This window comes from Echinops telfairi, unplaced genomic scaffold (genome assembly GCF_000313985.2).
Source record: "Echinops telfairi isolate 266 unplaced genomic scaffold, ASM31398v2 ScPeMD7_23;HRSCAF=83, whole genome shotgun sequence".
NCBI lineage: Eukaryota > Metazoa > Chordata > Mammalia > Afrosoricida > Tenrecidae > Echinops > Echinops telfairi.
Window position 1 is genome coordinate 15,993,468 of NW_022103920.1, and position 16,386 is coordinate 16,009,853.

Below are 16,386 nucleotides of genomic sequence, written 5' to 3' on the forward strand. Positions count from 1 at the left end.
CTTTAAGACCTCAGACGCTATATCTTTTGGTAGCTGGGCACCATCAGCTTTCTTTACCACAATAGCTTATGTACCCGCTTTGTCTTTAGCGATAGTGTAGGGAAGGTGAGCATCATGGAATGCCAGTTTAAAAGAACAAAATGTTCTTGTATTGAGGGAATACTTGAGTAGAGAGAGGCCCAATGTCCATCTGCTATCTTAATACTAAACCTATGCATATATGTACATAGATCTATTTCCCCATTGTCATATATAAATATATTTACATATGTACATGCCTGCATTTAGATCTCTATAAATGTCATTTGCCTCCTAGTTCTTTCTTCTATTTCCTTTTGTTTTCCTTTTGTCCCACTATCATGTTCAGCCTTCATTTGGGTTTCAGTAATTGCTCTTGGTTACTTGCCCTTGATCAAGCCCTACGAGGGCTCCTACACTCCTCCTCACCATTGATTTTAGATCACTTGTTGTTCCCTTGTCCCTGAATTTGTTAACACCCTCTTCCTTTCCCCCGCCTCTCCCTCTCCCATGTTCCCCCAGAACTGTCGGAACTATCTCCTCCAGATAGTTTATTCTGCCTATCTTATCTAGATAGATCTGCAGAGATAATAATGATATGCCCAAAAAACAAGACAGAGCAAAACAAAGCAACAAAAAAAAGCAACAACAACAAAAACAATGATTTAAAAAAAGAAAAGCCTATAAATAGTTCAACATCTGTTTGTTGACCTTTAGGAGTGTTTTCTGGTTGAGTCTGATGGGGTGCCATGCCCTGGCCCCAAAGTTTATTTTTGGTATTCGCCCATCAGTTTCTTCATGGGGAGTAAATGCCTGTGGTTGTAGTTTTGAAGTCAATCACAGGTCCAGGGGTAAACCATTACTATGCTGTAATTCAGAGGCTAGCAAAACATAGGTACCTAAGGGTTTCATCATCTGAACTGTGACGCATACAGTCACAGGTCTTTTGCCTTCTAGATGAAAGAAATATGCAGCAGACAGACGCAGCCCAGGGCACAATCCTGTGAGCACAGTCCCTGCCACAGGTTCCCCAAGTATCTGCAGCACTGATGTTCCTTAGGAAGGAAGGCTGTGGTGGGGAACGATCTTCTAATGAGCATACTATTTAAAACTAGGAATCACCACCTAGGGCACCATGCGCTCAGTCTGCTCTGACCACCCTGGCCGCTGTGTTTCTCAAACAGACCAGGTGCCCAGGTTCGGGCATTTGTACGGCTCCCTCGCTTCCTGAAATCTTCTTCATTTCGAAGGCCACAGGGCCAGTCATCTTAATGAGGCACCTTTTAAGACCTCTATTTAACATCACAGCTCAGGTCATGAATCAGTACGATGACACTCGGCACCCTGCTGCCCAACCTAGGACACACTGACTGATCTGTGAAGTCCTCTCCTTTCTTCTCACTGCCAGCCCCTGTCCATGTGTTCATGGGCTCCACCGAGTCCTGTAGGCCCAGCACCTGGCAGGCGGCAGTCACTCTTGTGAAGGGTGCTAAAGGCTCACCAGGCGTTCCCCTGAGAGAGTACTGTGTCCCGCTGCCTTGGGAGGGTAGAGAGGCTGCTTCATCACAATCTGAAAGGAATCCGGGAGTCCGGAGGGAGGTCACGGTACAACATACAGGAGGATAGGGAGGGAACTGGACGGGAGTAAAAACATCGGCATTTTGTATGCCAGTTTCATTTGACGATCAATGTCCGTCCCTGAGTAGTGCATGCCTTAGGTTTCCTTTTGAAAACTAGGAATTAGAACGGATCCATGACAATATAGTAATAATTTACAAATTATCAAGGGTTCGTGAGGGAGTGGGGGCAGGAAGGGAGGGGATAAATGATGAGCTGATACCAAGGGCTCAAGGAGGAAGCAAAGTTGAGAATGATGATGGCAACAAATGTACAAATGTGCTTAACACAATGGATGGAGGTATGGATTGTGTTAAGAGTTGTACGAGCCCCCAATAAAATGATTTAAAGACAAACAAGCAAAAAAGAATGGACCCTCACTGGGAGATCAAAAGGATGAAATGAGCCCACGTCACCTTTTAAATCTGTAAAAAAAAATCCCAAAGCGACAAGACTGTCTTTGTGTCATTTTGATTTCAGAGCGTTTGAAGAGCTCAGGGAGGCACCTCCTTCCCTCCCCAGATGTGACCACTTCCCGTTAGGTCTTTCCCACCACTCGGGGCTCCCCATGCAGATTGATGGGGGCAGGGGGGTGGTATTCATGCACGGGAAAGTTTTAGAAACATGAATAACTTTGACTATTCCGCATTCTGGCACATCCGCGAACTTTAACAACAACAATGAAAGACCATCAACTGTTCACTCTAAGCAAGATGACCTGGTGAGTCTGGATAACTCACATACCCCAGGGGCAAAATAAGCTTCCATCACATAAGAACAGAGCACAGAGTTAAAACGACGAGAAACTGTCTAAAACAGGGACCGCCCAACAGGCTCTCAATAGATCCACGGACCGGTAGCTGGAGAAGCAGCGGCACCAACAGAGCAGCCCTCAGAGGAGACGGCAGCGAGCTCTGCTTGAGCCGGTGACCCGCAGGGGAACATGGGGTACCAGAAAACCATCAGGAAAAGCTCAGAGATGTCAGCGGCGGTCACCATGAGAGAGGCTTTGGGAAGTCTCACAGAGAGAAAGAACACTTCTACTAACTGCCAATTGGGCAACTTAGTAAGACTCAGTGCTGTGTTCGACTGGACTGTACATACGGTCCAATTTGAGAGCCAAAGTGATAGTTTTTCCCCAGGCTTGAGCATTGAAATTACACCAGTGGATTGCATTGCAAAACTGCACTGACCGTGACCCTGAGACAACCTGCTGCTAGAGGACAGCGAGCCCAAGGGAGGAGGCCGTGAGAGGCCGCTGTGGACGCCACAGCACAGGCCACCTTCAGCGAGGTCCTGACCCCTCCTCCCCAGGCTTCCCTCTCTTGACTTGTCCTGTCCGACAAGCTCTCTCACTTCCCTGGGAAAATCAACATGCCCCCACCCCGGCACTCATTGTACCCTTTTGGTCGTTTTCAGTCTATGTAGTCTCCACCTGCACGTGCCCCAGTACGGTAAGATGGCATCAAGTAGGTATCAAGCTTGGTTGGAAGCAGACAATCATGTGAAATGACCAATTTGAGAGAAGGAACTCTATCCTGGCCTCAAGCACAGGCCGTAGGCCAGTCAGTGAGCAGCTGTGGACACCTTTGCCAAGACAGGCATGTTGCAGGTAGCTGGTGACTCTGCTCTTTCCTTGCCCAGTTTATGTTTCTTGGGAAGAATTGGGTCAGGGGGAAGTCCCCACTAATGAATTGGTTGACCTTACCACATCGATCTCTGTGTTGGAATGTCCCATGTTACAAACGATGCAGCTATTCTTCATTCGGTCCAAGTGCTCCCTGGTCACCACATTCTTGTTACCTTAAAATCAGAGGAGACAAAAAACAAGACCACAGGAGACTTTGGCCACATGCAAACAGATGAAGTCAGACCCCTCCATCTCATTGTACACAGCAATTAACCAAAAGTGGACCAGAGAACTAAAGGTAAAAGCTAAAATGGTAATATGGCGGAGATCTTTGTGACACCGGGTTTGGCAATGGCTCCTGAGGAGAAGACTCTCACAGCACGAGCCAAACCCATTGCTGTCCAGTCAGTTCTGCCTCACGGGCCCTGCAGGATGGAGGGGAACCGCTCAAGGCCGTCCATCTTTACGGAAGCACACTGCCAGCCTTGCCCTGTGGGGGTGCTGGTGGGTTCAGACTGCAAGCCACGCATCTGATAAGGGACTTGTATACAGAATCGATAACAAGCCCTCACCACAACAAAAAGACAAACCACACAATTAGAAACTGAATAAAGAGGGTCTTCAAAAAATGAAAAGATAATGGAATTTTCCCGCAAACTTTTCAAAACCCCCTCGTATTTATTTCTCCAAAGAAGGTATACAATTGACAGAACAATGAAAAAATATTTAATCTAGTTAGTCCTTTATGCAAATCAAATTAGTCCTGTTTGCAAATATCATTCATTAATGCAAATCAAAACCACTTCACACCCCCTCCAACCCACTGCCAAGGAGACTTTTCTATTCATGGGACGAGGGAGCAGGGAACTGCTCCACGGGGTTTCCACATTGGGATCATGCAGACTGTCTCACCTTTGTCCGTGGGGCAGCCGGGAGGTTTGAAATACCAGCCCTTCAGCGAGCCGCAGTGCTTAGCCCACTGTGCCACTGCCCGTGTTCCTTTACAGGCTCGGGCTGGGACTGTTGGATGAACCGGTAGCTCTACTTTGCACACATGTTGAGGAATTGTGAAACTGTTTTCCAGAATGAGGGCCCCTCTTCCCCATCCCGGGCTGCAGACAAGGATTCTGATTTCCCCAAGTCCTCACCAACACTTGCTACACCTGCCATTTTTATTTTACCCATCCTAGTGGGCCTGTCCTAAATTATTTAACTTCTCTAGGTCGGTTTAGGAACTGCTATGGAAGATATGGAGGATCCCTGGTTGCACAGTGGGTTACGAATTGGCCTGAAGGGGCATCAGTTCAACTCCACCAGCTGTACCATGGGAGAAGTTGAGGTTGCCTGCTCCGTAGATTTACCGCCTGGGAGACCCAGAGGGGGCAGTCTACGGTGTCCTACAAGGTCGCTAAGGGTTGGAATTGACCCCACGGCAGTGGGACGGGCTAGGTGGAACAAGGAGGGCCTGCGGGTGGATGTGTGGTTTCTTTTAGGGGCGATGAAAGTGGAGGTGTCCCAGAGGTCGATGGTGGGGACGGTTGCAGTACTTTACTTTTAAATGGGGAAGAGGTGTGCTATGTGAACTTCACTGTGGCTATTAAATAAAAGTGAAAAGAGAAAGAAACAGTGATGGTCGCACAACACGGTGCATGTAATTGTTACTAAATCGTACACTTCAAAACGGTTACGATGGCAGGTTTCTCCTGCCTCACTTTCTCTACCTCGGAGGACTCTGCTCTGGCCTAAGCTCGGTTACAGACTGGAGATAAGCATCCTTGCTCACTTTGGGAGGTGAGATAAAATATCCTATGTACAAATTTGAGCTCTGGCTTCCCACAAAACTCTGCCAATGAATCTCACCTCGCAGGTAGCTGAGGGTGGGCAGAAATGTGGGGCAGTTAGAAGAGTGGAGAGCAACCTTCCTGTAGGGATGACCCAGTGGTAGCTGAGGGTCAGAATGATGGCAGGGAGAACGTGGACGACTGACTGGTTTGTGGACAGCTATCTCTGGCTTTAAGCGTTTCCAGTCATGTTTATTTCCTGCCGTAAAGTGTTCCCAAGTGTCGCCCATTTTCTCTGCCATAATCATACCTGTACAGGTAATAACGATGTCCACTTGTCGGATGACCTCGTTTAATTTCACCAGTCGAAATCCATCCATGCTGTAGAAATAAAGCACAATCAATGAACCGAACAGGTGGCTGGGGAGCCTTCTGCCACAGAACCTCAAAGATTATGACACCAATCCCTATGGTACCTATGCTGTCACATCCTGATAGAGCTAAACGAAGCAGAAAACTCCGATCGAGTGCCACAGTTCATAAAGGCCCTACTGAATGACTGGAACTTATTTCTTCCCGATAACAGGAGCCATGAAATACCCAAACTGAGCTTCTAGAAGGTTCACTTAGCCACTGAACCTCCTGCTCCACTGAAACACTGATGATCCCAAGATCATCAATGATCCCAAGATCATCAATGATCTTCTGAATGCCAGAATAAAAAATATTTTGTAGGTCCTTATGCTATCTGCATTTCTCTGCTGTATTTAACATCATTTGACTTCTTAAAACTCTCTATGTACTCCTGAGACTCATAATGCTGGTTTCTTCTGGTTTTCCTTTTGCTTCTCTGACAGTGGCATTCCGGAAGGTTCTTCCTTGACATTTTTCTCCATTCATGTAACGCCATCAATTCCTGTTCCTTGGTCTCAATGATCACCTCCAGGTGGCTGCTTCACAGATGCACAGTACATTGTTAGCATAGGTCTCTCTGAAGCTTCACGGCCATGGATCACATAAGCCACAAGCTAGCTCTTCCTGGAGGCCCCATGGGATCTCAAGCTCAGCAGTGCGCTAAAAAAATCAATCCACGCCCTCCACCCCCAGCCCCGCCTGCTTCTATGTTTCCTAACTTGTTAGACGGCACCACTTTTCAACAAACTGTAGGAGCCAAATACAATGGAGAATCCTAGCTTGCTCCCTTTCCCTAGTTGAATTTGTCAAGAAATTTGGTTGATTTTTCTACTTCAATTTCTTACAACCTGTCCAATCCGTCCCCTCTTTGCCATTCATTCGAGCCGTGCTTAATGACACTCTGGATTCATGACTTCCTGTCTACTACCACAGCACCTGGCCCCATCGCAGTGGCCCACGTTTTATATCTCTCTAATTCATTCTATCATTTCCATAGACGCAATTCAGAGTTTGCCACTTCCTTGCTTAAAATACTTGAGTGACACTCTCCATTGCTTTTAGGATGAGATTCCAACATTTACACTGACATATAGGCGAAGTCTCATGATTCTGTTTCAGGAGGTGGCTGATGATCAGGAACCGATGGTATCAAAGGCAGAAGTCTGAGCTGCACCGAAGGCAAGTGGAAAACACGCTCCAGGAACTATGCTCTAACAAGTGGAAGCGCTTACTTTCCCATGCCTAGACATTTGGAAGACTGCTACCTGGCCAGCTGATTGGAAGAGATCCATATGTGTGCCCATTCCAAAGAAAGGTGAGCCAACAGAATGAGGAAATTATGACACAATACCATTAATATCATACACAAGTAAAATTTTGCTGAAGGTCATTAAAAATGGTTGCAGTAGTACATTGACAGGGAACTTCCAGAAATTCAAGCTAGGTTCAGAAGAGGATGTGAAATAAGGGATATTATGAATGATGTCAGATGGCTCTTGGCTGAAACTAAAAAATATGTTTACCTGTTTTATTGCCTATTCAAAGGCCGTCACTGTGTGGATAATAAACCATGAACAGTATAACAAAGAATGGGAATTCTAACACACTTTGTTGTGCTCACATGAAACCTATACAGAGACCAAGAGGTGGGCATTCAACTAGAACAAGGGGAGACGGCAGGGTTTAAAATCAGGAAAGGTGGGCATCAGGGTCTCATCTTTCGGTCACACTTATTCAACTTGTGTGCTGAGCAAATGATCCAAGAAACGGGGGGGCTATCTGAAGAACGTAATATCGGGATTAAAGAAAGACTCATTAACAACTTGAGCTATGCAGATGCCACAACCTTGCTTGCTGGAAGCAAAGAGGGCTTGAAGCACAAACTGATGAAGACCAGAGACTACCGACAGCCTTCAGGATGGATTACACTTCAACGTAAAGAAAACCCAAACCCTCACAACTGGGTGAATGAACTGTGTGCTGATAACTGGAGAGAAGGCTGGGGTTGCCAAGGGTCTCATTTTGCTCGAATCCATGATCCATGCTCATGGAGGCAGTGGTCAAGGAACCAAACAATTTATTGGATTGGACAAATCTGCTACACCAGACCTTTTAAAAAGGTTAACCCAGCAAAGATGTCATGATGCGGATCAAGGGACGGCTGAGTCAAGCCATAGTGTTGTCCGTGCCCTCCTATGCGGAGTGCGGGCCTATCTGAACGGTGGACGGGAGCAGTGTGGCAGACGAGCAAAGCACGGGGAGGGAGCAGCACAGCAGAATGCCCCTTGGATGCCAGGATGGTGAGACCCAGTCTCGCATACTTTGGGCACGTAGGCAGCGGGGACAGGACATCATGCTTGGTACAACCGAGGGTCAGTGAAAAGGAACTTCGACAAGCTATCTGGCTTGAGAGAGAGGCTGAAACTGTGGGCTGAGCCCCCAAGTACTGTGAGGGCGGTGCAGGCCTGGGCGGGGCTGGCTCTCTCAGACACAGGGTTGCTCAGAGACAGAACCCACGTCATGGTACCTGACATGATTTCTACTGCAGATTGCATTGCTCTCTCAAATGTGCCCTCCGTTCACACAGCTTCTTCCACAGGCCAAGTTTCTGCCATCCTGTGTCTACGCAGGAGTTCTGTCTGGGACACACGTCCAAAGAAAACATCTGCACCTGTGCCTCCAGACTCAGGGCTACAGCCACCTCTTCCTACCTGGCCCCCTTGCTTCCTCCGCTGCTGTTTCTCCTCTGCGCTCCTGCAGAAGCATGAGCTGTCCCCCGCCCTCTCGGCACGGACCACAGTGTGCCTGGCAGCACCCACACACCACGGCCATGGAGTCAACTCTGATGCACAGGGCCCATACTAGGGTTTCCAAGATTGTACCTCTTCATAGGAGCTGTCAGCTTCATTGTTCTTGAACAGAGGAGCGGGTGTTTGAACTGCCTCCCTTGCGGTTAGCAAGTCCAGTGGTTATTCTCCAGGGCTTTCCTTGTGCTTTGAAAAGTAGAGGCCTTCTCTTATTATTCTTAGCATGGCCTCACCCACAGTCCATGATGGACCTTGCTGTAAGAGCACTGGGACAGTATCTAATCGGAACAGCGCTAAAGCAGGTTCTGCAAGGAACCCTGCACAGTGCCTGGAGGAGTCCAGAGTTCCTGGGGTGTGGTGCAGCCCTGACGCGGAAAAACACCAGAACTCTGCCGGGGAGAGCTGCGGGCTTGTGGCTCGGCTGTGAGGGGAGTGGAGGCCAGGTCTCTGGATATGTTCTTCAGGAGACACTTCCCGGGACTCTGCAACGTTTTATCCGCTGAGGAGGACGTCGATACCCTTTCCCAGGGTCTGGTATGTGACAGCAGCTCTGTGCTTCACACACACAATTATTCTATACTATGCCCCCACCTGGCATGATGCCACACCTGTTTTACTGACCTTCCAGAGCTCTGAGGTCGTTGCGACGACCATGTTTGACAGAGGAGAAGCACGCGGGTTAGAGAAGGGAGAGTGTCTGGCCGGGTTTCTCTTGAGAAACACACTTCCCCTCAGAGAAGTCGTGGGGCCGTCAGAAAAGCCCCACCTCACTTCGCGAGCAGCGGACTAGACAAAGCAGACACTGGTCTCCTGGTTGTTTGTTTTGAAACTTTCCTTCTAGAATTATTTCAAACTTAAAAGTATCAAAAGAGTAGGGCAGAGAACTCCCACCCAGCCTGCACTCAGATCCCAGCCGCTATGTGTGACCGGCTCTGGGATGTGTCCTTGTGGCTCGAAGCTGGCCTTTGAGGGAGGACAGGCTTGACCCCAGAAAGGTCTGACGGTGCCCCTTTCTTCCTAAAGGGCACGGGCTCCGCGTGGAGCTCCTGTTCTCGACTCAGGGCGGTCTCCCGGCTGCTTGCTGTTCCTTGGGAATTCTAGGTCTTGCCTTCTGCAGAGCAGGGCTGAGGCACAGGACCCTGTGGTGACTGGCTCGCTGGCAGCCTCTGTCGGGTTGCGCCCCCAAGACAAGACTGGGCACACCACATAGGCCCTTCTCTGGGGGCCGCTCCGGGCTCCGGACCCCGGGCGAGGTGGCGGTGCAGAAGAGCTGGCTTACCAGGCTTGCAGGGCACAGATGGGGTCGATCTCCGTGACGTACACGATGGAGCCCATGGCTTTCAGAGCAGCGCAGCAGCCCTTCCCCACCTGGAGAGGGAGGAAGCACACAGCACAGGGGCTGTCAGGAGGAGCCTGTGTCTCAGAGCTGCCCCCGCCAACTGAATAGATTCCCACTCAGGGTCTAGAGGGAGAGGAACAACTGATGGCAGCTCACGAGCCAGCCCCCGGCCACCGCTTAGCACAGTCACGTGCACCAGAACACCCACTCGCATGGTTCAGAATCAAAACACAATGAAAAGAGCATCACAGAGTGGCACTGGAACAAGGCGGAACACCAACTCTGGGAGCAATGGCTAAAATACAAAGGGACAAAGCAAGACTGTACTTGAAGCCGAGGCCCCTTGTGGGGCTTTCCCATCTAATAGCTGTACTCTCCTGCACATGAAGAGTCCCAGTGCAGCTCAGCAAGATGCTGGGGCGCCCCAGCCGAGAGTGGGTCTTTACCTCTCCGTAGCCACACACCACCACCTGCTTTCCACCGAACATCATGTCTGTGGTCCTTTTAAGTCTAGGGGGAAGCAAGCAAATATTTGATCAGCAGAATGTTCTCCATTTCTTTCTTCAGTCCTGACTGAGTCCTGCTGCTTTCAGGGAGTTTCCATTGTGGAAAAAAGCCTTGCTTTTGAATGAAGTCCAATTTATGGAGGGTTTTCTTCATACTGGGGGTTGGGGGTGTGGCTAAGAGGTCATCTAGATTGTCTCCTATGTGACCTTCTAGGCTGCCCACATTCAGGTCTCGGGTCTCTTTGGAGCTAATACTTGTGCCGACACTCGGTTTCGTTTTGCCTTTTGCCTGGACGTCCGGTTGTCCCAGCACCACTTGTTGGGAAGACTTGCCTTTCCTGTCGCCTCTGCTCCTTTGTCAAGTCCGCTGACTATCTTCGTGTGGCCTGTTTCTGGGCTCTCTATTCCCTTTCACTGATGGATCTGTCTACGGATTGGGAAGCTGTTCACCTTCCGACCGCACCTATGGGCTCTCACAGGTGCCTGGCAGGTAGCTGAACTTTCCCTATTCCACCACTGTTGCAATCTAACCTCTGGCTCCACAGCTTCCCGCTGGCTCTCCCTTTCACGCTTCTCTGACATTAAAGAACCGTTTCTCCATGGAGGGTGATTCTGCTGAGAAGGGATGCTGTCCTTCTTTACACACCTAATACCGTGTCATGATTGTGTACTGAGCCTAGTTAGCATAGACAGACGTTAGGCTTACAGATTCTGAATATGAAAATTCTAAAAGACGCTCTGCTGTGGATGAGCAACCACCTTAATAAAAATATACCCAGATTTGATGGATTCTATCAGGCTCTAGGCTCTACTTATGTGGTGGAGAGAACTAGGGACGGTCCATAGATGGACAGATGGACTAGCAATGCACTTAAATGTCCAGTCTCTTTGACAATAACACCGACTCTACAGCAGTAATAATGATCAGTAGTTAGAATTGGCAAGGGTCAATTCTTGGAAATATTTTCTGAGTTGAACGCATTTAAAAGCAAGAAATCCTCCTTAAGATTTGACTTAACCCAGAGTTCTACAAAGAATGACAAGGGGAGTCGCACTGAGCAACAGGATACATGCTTGATCTAATTTAATCCTCATAATAACTCTATGAAGCAGGTCTTATTGTCACCAGGGTAGAGATGGGAAAACTGCAGAGAGAGGTCTTAGAGATGATAAAGGACAGTCAGTGCTCTAGCTCTTTCTGGCCGTAGCCACTCAATATAAAGCCTCGGGTCCAGACTCCCTGGCACTGTGGCCCATAGGCCTTTTCTTCACTTTTCCATTAACTCAGACACGATGGAAATCATCTGGAAAAACAGTAGTGTTCTACAAACCATGATGATTTCTCACTGGACATGACTGAGCCTTCCTAGCAAGAAGTTAAGGACTCTCAGGACCAAGCAGGGGAACAGAAAATGCACACTAGCAGAACCCGGGACTTGGTACGTTATTTTAGGTCTCCTCAGACTGGCAGTATTCACGGATTTGAGGAATGAGAAATGGCTCTTGGAACTGAGTGCTTGCCACAAGTGTCCAGCAGTCCAGAGGCTTATAGGGTAGTAGGAGACCCAGAGCTGGCCGCATGACCTGGAATGAATGCACCAGGAGCCTTTCCCCACACCCTTGAAGACATCTATTTATTTACCTTGACTTTAGTTACTACCTTGTAATACTGATAGGCTCACAAAGCAAGCACTCTGCCCACCAACAGAGGGGAGCTCCCCTGACTCCTGCTAGGAAATGGATTTTCCTCTCACTGAGGTAGCAGTGGTAGCTCAGAGCTATAAAATATCACACAACTCAAGTTCGTCCCAAACACAACGAAACGTACCCATCAAGAATGGATTCACGGCAACAGTAGAGGTTGTCAAATTTCTGTTTGGTGACTGAGTCATTGACATTCATGGCCGGAACGCACAGCTTCCCCGCCTTGGATAGCTGGTACAGTCTGAGGAGGAGGGAACCAAGAAGACCTGAGACATGAGGGCACTGGACAGACATAGTGTCAGTTGAGCATGGGCCGATGAAGCGTGAGGCATGACTCATCTTGTCCTACTATGTGAATCTAGAACGGATGAATAGCTTTCCAGAGCCTGCCTGCACCTTATACAAAAAGTCCACAATCAAAGGCAGGGTGAGTGAATCCCTGGCCTCCCTTTCATTTTAAAGGACTTGTCTCAGATTGATGCCTCTTTCAATGATAACAAGAGTAACTTTAAGTACTATTTCCAAAATTCTGCAGAATCTCACTACTCACAACCACTCTTAATTTTCAAATAGTTTTAATGTTGTAATCTTAATCCACATATGTAAATAGGTATAACCATTTGCAAGATTCTATATAGTACTCTTATTTATACATTTTGATGGCTGAATTAGAGTTTCCTTAACCTCCTCTGTATGAACCATTACATGATTTTCTCCTGCCCTCTTCTGCTCTTATATATGTAACACTGCAAACAAACAGATTCAGGCTATAGCTTTTTTTTTTAAGGATAGATTATAGGGTCGAGTATGGGATTTTAGGACCACAGCATAGGAACAATGTGAATCAATTTATAATGACATTCATTGATTTACTGAAGCAAAATCTACGGAAAGAGCATTAAATGTATTGTGCCACGATTAATAAGATGAAAAAATAGGTATAGTCCTTAGTCTCCCAGAGTGAAGGTCAAAATTTGCTCCCCCCAGGAAGCTGCTAGGACTTAGGCGGGTGCAAGGGTTAGTTGTGTAGGACGGACGCGTCTGACACTGTAGGGCATTTAGCACTCCTGGCCCCCGAGCCCATGTCATAGTCTCTCCAGTAGTTGTGGTAAACAGAGACCCTCCCCACACTTTCAAATGTCCTTTCTGAAGGGAGCCCCGCCCTCAGTTCAGAACCACTCAGCAGCAGATTAGTAACAGATTCGTTTTACTTCTACTTTGCCAGGAGTAGGTATTTAAAATGAATTTTTTTCCCAACTCAGGTGGGAAATACTAGGTCAAGACTCATTAAAATTACATTTCTGGAGTACTGGGAGGGCAGTAGCTGATAAATCAGGGAATTTCTACTAAGTTCTTGATAAAGGAACTATGGGAATCCAGACTGAAGAAGTTTGAAGTAACAAACTGGGTCAACTGAAAACGACAACTATGTGTTTCATTCAGTATCAGTTCCTTGCTTAGAGTCTGAAGGTATAGTGTGAACCCATAGTTTTGAATATTCCAAATTTTGTACTCATCCAAAGATCTCCATATATTGACGTAGGCCTGGTGGCTTGTTCAGGATTTGCTTCTCTAAAACTTTATACTTTCAGTTCTTTAAAGAGGAAGCAGAAATAATTGCAGTTTTACTCCCAGAATGAATGCTCATTTGAGAAACAGAACCCAGGTCCTTGCTGTCATGCGCTGAAGCCTATGGGGCCCACGCTCTGTCTGCTTGGCCCATCATTCCTAGTACCTACGGCAGTTCCTGGCTCATTGCAGATGTTCAGTGCATGTTGGTCAAATAAACGAATGTGTCCCCAAAGGACCAGGAGCCATTGCATTATGACAGCAGGGCAACGTGAGGACTCACTGTCTCCGGCCTCTCCCTGTTTAAGATCTTGTCCCGTTTAAGATCTTGTCATCTTTCTTACTTCAGAAAAGAAAATGTGCAGACTGAGACCTGGTCTCGTCACAGGTTTCCATTTTAACATGTGTACTGTGGGTATGTGATTAAAAGGGTAAGAGTCTAGGCCGCACAAACCAGGTATGAACATGTTCGATCTTACCTATGGACTCCAGTCACGCTCTCCTCTACTATGCCCTTGATTTTCTTAAACATATTGGGATACTTCTTGTAAATCCAGTGAGTAAGATCCCCTCCATCATCCAAGATCTGCAATAACAACCATCATTCCATTTGTTGGAGGCCCCAAGCTCCCAGTCCTTCGCTGGGTCTTGGATCTCAATTTCAAATGAATCAACAACAGATATTCAAACTTCCTGTACTCTTCCTAAAAGGATAAGGAGCCCCTGCTCAAGGGCTAACTAAATTGCTCCGTGGTAACTAAAAGCCAGCATAAACACAATAATCTGCCAGTCATTTTGCTGAAGTAAAAGACAATGAGTGAGAAACAAATTAGAATTCTCATAGCCAAATACCCTTCCCACATGACATATCTCAAACTACACAGCAACCCAAACAGAGAGATTTTGTGCAGATCAGTAGCTGCAATGGTTATCTAGACCCTAGAGCTCGTGGATGTACTCTAATATTTGGAAAACCTCAACTGGATACAAGCGGATTTCTTCCCTCTAATTCAGGACTTTAAAGATCGCCAGTCAAGGTACAGTTTAAGTCAAAGGCCAGGTAACTAATGCCCCCTATGTTGGCTTAGTAAACGGTACACATCGGTCCTTTGCTTTGCCCTTAGCACAGTCCCTCTCCTGCCCGATATATCAGGCAACACTGTAGGTTTTTGCCTGGCTCAACCTCACACTCTGTATAAACCAAATTAAAAATAACTGGGAGGCGGCAGCATGTAGGTGTGCCAGCGTGCCTCTGAACAGCTCATCACTATTTCAGCTTGGATTAAAGATAAACACACGGCTGTGCCCACTGGAGCCTCCATCACCAGAGGGTAGCTTCTGAATAAGAAATGAGCGAAAGAAAGACTGAGCACCGCCGCAGGCACCTCAGCACTTCAGCCCTTCCCCTGCTGACAGAAGGGCGAACTTTCCAGACCTTTCCTTCCCTGCGCTGGGACGTCCCCACAGAGCCGAGCTGCCCTCTGTCGGCATTTTGCAGTCCCGTCAACGATCAACTCTATCGAGAAGTGCCAAAAAACGCCACCCGGACCCCAGGGTGCACTGAATCCCCAACCTCAAGTCTACCACCTGATCTCGCTCTTGCTTTCTCTGGCTCAGCAAACCTCCCAGGGTTGGCCTCTGTGAGAACCCTCGCACCTGCTCTAAGCTAGGGCTTGGTCTTTTCCCGGCCGAGCCTTCGGAGGCTCTTCTGGGGCTCCCTCTCCCCGTCTGCACAGATGGCATCTCTTATGGAGCTGCCCCCACAGCTCCAAACAGATCAGATGCAAAGCTGGATCATCAGTTGACAGTTCTGTGTTGTACAGCCCCTAGTCTCGTCCACTTTCCTGTGTTTAACTGAGGCAGGGAGTCGCCATCTCTAATGACCAGGGTAGCCCGTGATTCCCACCTTGTAATTCTGCAGCTGGAAATGAGTGTCAGCAGGGGACCTTCCCGAGGTCAGACTTAAAGCAAAGCAAAGCAAAGGCCCAGATCTTGATAGGGCCCTGTTTGGGGGGAGCAACCTTTTTTTTGGGTCCCCGTGTTTCTCTCTTCATTTACTTTTCCAGTAGCGCATGCTGGCTCCACAGCTTGTCAAGCCCTCCGGGGCCTCCCCATCCCCCACCATGCTCACGATTGTCAGATGAATGTTTTCTTCCCAGGAAAAATCCCTTGGCACATCATCGTCAGTGTCTGTCAGTCAGACTCCCTCCTGTGGCTGTCAAACCCTGCTGAAGTGAGCTGACTCATCTTAGAGCCAACACTGAGACGACCCCCCTTTTCAGGCTACGAAGACTCTAAGGCAGCCCTGCACACCAGCCCAGCTGCAGTGCGACCTGGACCCCAGCACCCAGAGAGAGGCTGCCCCACCACTGCGGACCCAGCGAGGCCTGCTCTGCGATCTTCCACGCAGGCAGCGATTGCAACTGGAGTGTCAGGGGGTTCTTTTTCAGTCAATTCCCTGAGCCCCGGCAGCAGAAGGACTGCTCCCAACCGGGAGCCGCTCTTCGCCTCTCTCTGCGCCCCTGACGTGCTCTCAGCTTCCAAGAACTGGCAACTGTGAGAAGGGGAGACTAAAATAAAAACAAAGCGAAGGAAACATTCCAAAGGTGCTTTGCCATTCTTTTTGAAATGGAGGATGACTAAAGAGAGAGAACAGATTCACTTGGGACCCCGTCAGGATTTGGGGCGGGGGGTGCAAGTGGGCAGCGGGTAGCGGTACTGGAACGGAAGCTCATTCCACTCCATTTGCAGCAGTCCCGCACAATCCTGCAGCAGCACTGCACAGTGGGCCTTCAAGAGCAGCACTGAAAGCACTTTCAAGTTCCAAAGAGGTTCAGTTCCCTGGAGGGCCCTTCACATAACTGCTGAGAGCTGCTGGAAACCCAAGGACCTCGGAGGGAGAGAAGACATGGTCTTTCCTTCAGGCTGGGAAGGCCTTCCCCGGGCCACGGCCTCCCTACACCTCCCTCCTCAAACCGACGACAGAACTGTGTGCACAAAC

General features: G+C 48.3%; 1 protein-coding gene across 6 annotated transcripts in view; it reads right to left on the reverse strand.

Annotated features, from left to right (window-relative positions):
* AHCYL2 (adenosylhomocysteinase like 2) overlaps positions 1-16,386 on the reverse strand; it is a 50,206-nt gene that overhangs the window by 9,772 nt on the left and 24,048 nt on the right. For all 6 annotated transcript variants that reach the window (XM_045288697.1, XM_045288696.1, XM_004707810.3 and 3 more), the window contains exons 7-12: positions 13,865-13,971; positions 11,941-12,057; positions 10,053-10,116; positions 9,547-9,635; positions 5,357-5,427; positions 3,344-3,438 (exon numbers count right to left, since the gene is read on the reverse strand). In XM_045288697.1, the coding sequence (XP_045144632.1) occupies positions 3,344-3,438; positions 5,357-5,427; positions 9,547-9,635; positions 10,053-10,116; positions 11,941-12,057; positions 13,865-13,971 (543 nt within the window). The remainder of the gene's footprint in view (positions 1-3,343; positions 3,439-5,356; positions 5,428-9,546; positions 9,636-10,052; positions 10,117-11,940; positions 12,058-13,864; positions 13,972-16,386) is intronic.